Raw genomic sequence first — 4,644 nt, 5'->3', positions numbered from 1 at the left:
GGGCAGAGGCCTGGAGCCCCCGTGCACCACCACTGTCCCCTGTCAGCTCCAAGCTCTCTCCTGCCCTGGGCACAGGTCGCCGGTGTCCACTCCCAGGCACCGCCAGATCTGCCGAATGGCACATTCGACCTGGACCAGCTGGAGCTGACCATCTGTGAGGCGCACAGCAGCCAGTACCACATGCGTCCTGAGCTCATCTGTCTGGAGAACACGCACATCTCGGCGGGGGGGCCGGGCACCGCCCTTCACCTATCGCAGGCAGGTGAGAGCCCACAGATGGTGCTGGCACAATCCTGCCTGGCATGGGCAGCTGGGCCCTGCACTTGGGGACACTGGAGCTCAGAGCGTGGCTCATGGTGGCACCAGATGCCCCAGGGGTCCCTCCCAAACCAGCTGCCCCTCTGACTCCCAGGTCCGTGGGCTTGCAGACCGTTACGGGCTGCAAGTGCACATGGACGGCGCACGACTGATGAATGCAGCAGTGGCCCAGGGTGTGGAGCCAGCTCAGATTGCCCAGCACTGTGACTGTGTGACCCTCTGCTTCTCCAAGGTCTGCTTGTGTGGGAGGGGTCCCCAAGGCTGGCAGGGACCAGCACAAGCTGCAGCCTGCCCCTTGTTTGCAGGTGTTGGGCTAAGAACACATGTGGCAGGCTGGGCCTGTACGCAGGAGGGGCAGCTGCCCCTGGGACAGCTGGGGTGACCCCGCTGTGGGCTCTGCGGGGCCTGGGTGCCCCGTCTGGTGCAGTGCTGGCAGGGTGCAGGGAGTTTGTCGCTGAGGCCTGGTGTGTGCAGCAGCTGCTGGGCGGGGGGATGCGGCAGGTGGGAGTGCTGGCAGCCGCTGCCCACCTTGGGCTGCAGCACACGGAGGTGATGCTGCGCAGAGACCACAACAATGCCCAGCACTTTGTGGAAGGTACCTCAGGGCCCCTTACTGTGCTGGGATGTAACAGCACACCTGGCACTGCCCAGCAATACCACGGTACTGGTGGCTTGGGCACCGTCCCTAGATGGCCACACTGGGTCTCCAGGCAGGTGAGGATGCTGCTGGGATCCTCACCTGGCTGGAGTGCCAGGATCATGCCATGACTGTCCCCATGCTGCACTCAGTGACGCTGGTACCACATGGGGGGAGAAAGGGCTCCCCTTCATCCAGAACCTGGAGCAGGGCTGGGGCAGGTAGCCTCTTCCAGATAGCTGGGCAGTGGGCTTGCATCACCTCGGCCTCCCACAGGTATCCATGTGCTGAACTCTCCCCTCTGGTCCATCAACCTGGCAGCGGTGAAGACCAACATTGCAATGGTAAATGTCCAGGGGACCTGGCCCTCCCCTGCTGAGCTCTGCGACCGCCTTTGTGCCATCAGCGCGGAGGTGGCTGAGACCGGGCAGGCTGTCAGCGTCTTGCTACTCCCCTGGTCAGCACAGACTGTGCGTGCTGTCTGGCACCACAACATCTCGGCCATGACACTGAGCTCACAAGGAGAAAGCTGGAATTTGTGGCCAGGAAGTGCCAGGAGGAATTGGCCTTGGGACTGCATCCGATGCCTCAAGGCACCGGGGGAGCCTGAGCACTCTGCCAGCCCCGCAGCTGCAGCAGTTAGGCAGCCCAAAGGACTGCTGCTGGGAACACATCTGGAGCCCCTTTGTCCTCCAGATGAGTTCCCAGCCATCTGAAACTCAATATCAGCCCTCACAGGCAGCCTGAAAAACCAATGTGAGCCCAGCCTAGTGGAGACCCCAGCTCTCGAGGCAGTCAGTGCACAAAATAAACGTGTTTTGGCGGTCCTGTAGCTGTGTTCTCTCAAATGTGCTCTTTTCCTGGCTCTGCAGCAGGGACATCATCATGGCCACGGTCCCCATGGAGGGACAAATGCTCATGAGGACATGGAAGCATCTCAGCCACAGGACCAGCGTTGCTGCACAGCAATGCCAAGGTTTGTGTCTGGCCAGGACTGTCCCAGGAGCTCGAGCCCAGCCTGACCCAGATGGCTCTGTCACTCCCATTCCCAGAGGCTTACGTCATTCTGTCCCACAGCGGCAGGTGGGCTCCCCAGGCTTCCCCTGTCATGTTCTGGGTCAGCAAGTCCCAGAACTCTGCACTGGAAGAAGGGATTCTCTCAGCAGCAGTTGCACTGGGTGTGCACCCACTGGCTCCCTGGGAAGCACTACCCCAGGCAGCAGTAATTCCCATTTTATTTCATACTGCCAGTGTGCAGTTTAAAGGACACTGAGGGAACAAACTTCATGATCCAGCTGCCCAGACAGAGCCTTGCAGCCCTCAGTCCCTTGCGCTCCAGCGGGCAGGAACACTGCAGGGAAGGGGCACCAGCCTAGGCTGCGCTGAATGGAGAGGGCACGGTGGAGGTCTGAGACAGTGGTCACCCCATGTTGGAGCGAGGAGGCAGCAGGCAGGGGGATACCAGACGCCTGTTGCCACCACGCAGGTCCACAGTCCCCATCTGTTTACTCCTGACATGCCCTTATGCTCTTGAAATCATGTTCAGAATCACCTGGGATGAGGAGCCAAACCCTGTGAGCAGCCCCTGACCCCACACCTCCCTGCAGGGAGGTGGCAGCCAGCCCTAAGCCCACCTGATCTGCCTTGGCACAGCCCTCCTACCTACCTGAGTGAGGATGTAGTTGTCCTCTGACAGCTTCTCAATGATGTCAAAGTGATCCACACCAGCCAGATCCAGCAGAGAGACAGACCAGCCGGCTGCACGCAGGGCCTGTGGAGAGAGCAGTGCTGGCAGGATGAACCCCAAACTCCACCTGCCCTGAACAGAGCAGCAGGGATAATGTCTTTGGACTGCTGTCCTGCAGTGAGCCAGAAACTGCTCTGGTTCAGCACAGCTCTTCATCCCAGTTGGGCAAGTTGTTGAGGGCTGGCTGGAGCAGTGTCCCCACCAGAGCCAGGCAGGGTGCTGCTCACCTGGCCATGCTCCTGTGACTGCCTGGTGCTCACCTGTCTGTACTCCTGCAACTGCCTGGTGCTCACCTGGCTGTACTCCTGTGATTGCCTGCGAAACTCTGGGGAGTCATGCTGGGCCACAGCCATGAGCACCTCACAGGCTGCTGGCACTGCCAGGGTGACATGTCTCATGGGGCTGTTCCTCTGGGCCACTTCCCTGCAGGAGTCACCCCGGTGGCAGCTGATGCAGCCCTTCATTCCAGGAGCACCCGTGCCCTCAGCTGGACTCACCAGCTGGGGCAGGCCTAGGGGCACAGTGGCTGGGCGGCTGCCTGTGCTCTGCCCCCATGGCTGTCCCCATAGCATGTGGGCTCACCGGCTCATGTTAAGAACATCATTCACATAGGTGTGCAGGATGGGCTCCAGGTCGTACACGCCGCTCACCAGCACCGCTCCTGGAGGCAGAGGCACTGGCAGGTGAGGAGCTGCACCCTGGGTGGCTCCCACAGCCCTGGGGACCTCATAATCAGCTGGGGCTCCACAGCCCCGCAGCCTTGTCCCAGGTGTGGAGATCAGTTCCCCTCCAGACCCTGTTCTGGGACATAGCAGCACTACCTTTGATTTCTGGCACCTCTTGGAATTCTGTCCAGTCTGTGGACAGCACCATGGCCGCCAGGTGGGCCCCTGCTGAGTGTCCGCACAAGTAAACGCCTCTGAAAGGAGGAAGCAGTGAGCCAGCAGGAGAGAGTGACTGAGACGGACACCTAGAGACACTTTGCTCTGTGCAGAGGAGGCGGCACAGCCCAAATGTGTCAGCTCAGATGTTTCCCAATCCATCAGCTGCTGCCTTGTGCAGTGACAGGGGATTGTGGCCACAGGCACTGCCCAGTGCTTGGACCAAGGCACCAAAGCCTTTGCCCCACCGCAGGCCTTGTTTGCCCCCAGCCACTCTCACGAACCAACCCCCGAGCCGGGAGCTGCCCACCTGATCCTGGGGTACTGCTCCACCAGGAAGACGAGGCTGCGGCGTACCTGCTGCACCATGGCGTCCATGTGGCCTAGGCAGAGGGCAAAGGGCAGGGTTGGAGGGCACCGGGCTGCGCAGGCAGCTGCAGCCTCTGCAGGACAGCACCTACCTTCAGGGGCTGTGTCGTACCCCACCGCCACCACTGCCACCCCCTGCGACACCAGCGGCAGGGCTGCAAAGCCCGAGTCGTCCTTACTGGTGGAGAGAGATGCTGACAGGCTGTGGGTGCCGGGGGCTGCAAGGCCAACTGGGGACTGGCCAGACCCCATGTACACAGAGCAAGTCCCAGAGTCAGGAGAAGGGGTCAGTAAGAGTTGGTGAGGGGGTCCCTTTCCGAGGAATCCCTCACTGACAGCCCACCTTACCTCAAGCACTGCCAGTATCCGCCATGGATGTAGACCAGAACCGGGAAGGCTGTGCAGCACAGTGGGGGATCAGCAGGGTGTCCACCCTGCCCACTCCCGCCCCCGCCATCCCCGTCACTGACTTTCACAAGGGTCCGTGGGAAAATAGATGTCCAGCTTCTCCCCGTCCCCGTTGCCATAGGGGACGTGCAGCAAGGTCTGCGCGCTGGCCCGGGCCCGTTCGGTTCCTGCGGGGGAAGGCGGTGGAGCACGGGGCCGTGGCACCGAGCGCAGCCCCTCTCCCGGTGCCCCACGTTCCCCACCTGCCGCCGTCACCGCGAGGTGGGCGCCGATGATGGGGTCCC

At 61.7% G+C, this 4,644-nt stretch overlaps 2 protein-coding genes across 2 annotated transcripts in view; one reads left to right on the top strand and one right to left on the bottom strand.

Annotated features, from left to right (window-relative positions):
* The window catches only part of LOC108445796 (probable low-specificity L-threonine aldolase 2), a 5,166-nt gene extending 3,379 nt beyond the window's left edge, over positions 1–1,787 (top strand). Inside the window, 6 exon segments of the mRNA XM_017730617.1 lie at positions 7–225; positions 227–262; positions 413–549; positions 720–913; positions 1,232–1,453; positions 1,456–1,787. Coding sequence (XP_017586106.1) covers positions 7–225; positions 227–262; positions 413–549; positions 720–913; positions 1,232–1,453; positions 1,456–1,565 — 918 coding nt within the window. The 3' untranslated portion in view covers positions 1,566–1,787.
* A 385-nt stretch (positions 1,788–2,172) lies between these two features.
* Positions 2,173–4,639, bottom strand: AFMID (arylformamidase; the record flags this gene model as incomplete). The annotated part of the gene is made up of 10 exons (XM_008630951.2): positions 2,173–2,507; positions 2,622–2,726; positions 2,996–3,125; positions 3,285–3,363; positions 3,524–3,621; positions 3,894–3,966; positions 4,045–4,130; positions 4,301–4,349; positions 4,423–4,527; positions 4,603–4,639. Coding segments are annotated over 10 exons (792 nt in total), but the record flags the coding sequence as incomplete, so codon positions are not given.
* Between the last annotated feature and the right edge of the window lie 5 nt (positions 4,640–4,644).

Source organism: Corvus brachyrhynchos, unplaced genomic scaffold (assembly GCF_000691975.1).
Source record: "Corvus brachyrhynchos isolate BGI_N302 unplaced genomic scaffold, ASM69197v1 scaffold340, whole genome shotgun sequence".
In the NCBI taxonomy this organism is placed as follows: domain Eukaryota; kingdom Metazoa; phylum Chordata; class Aves; order Passeriformes; family Corvidae; genus Corvus; species Corvus brachyrhynchos.
This window is presented reverse-complemented; position numbering and strand designations above follow the sequence as displayed.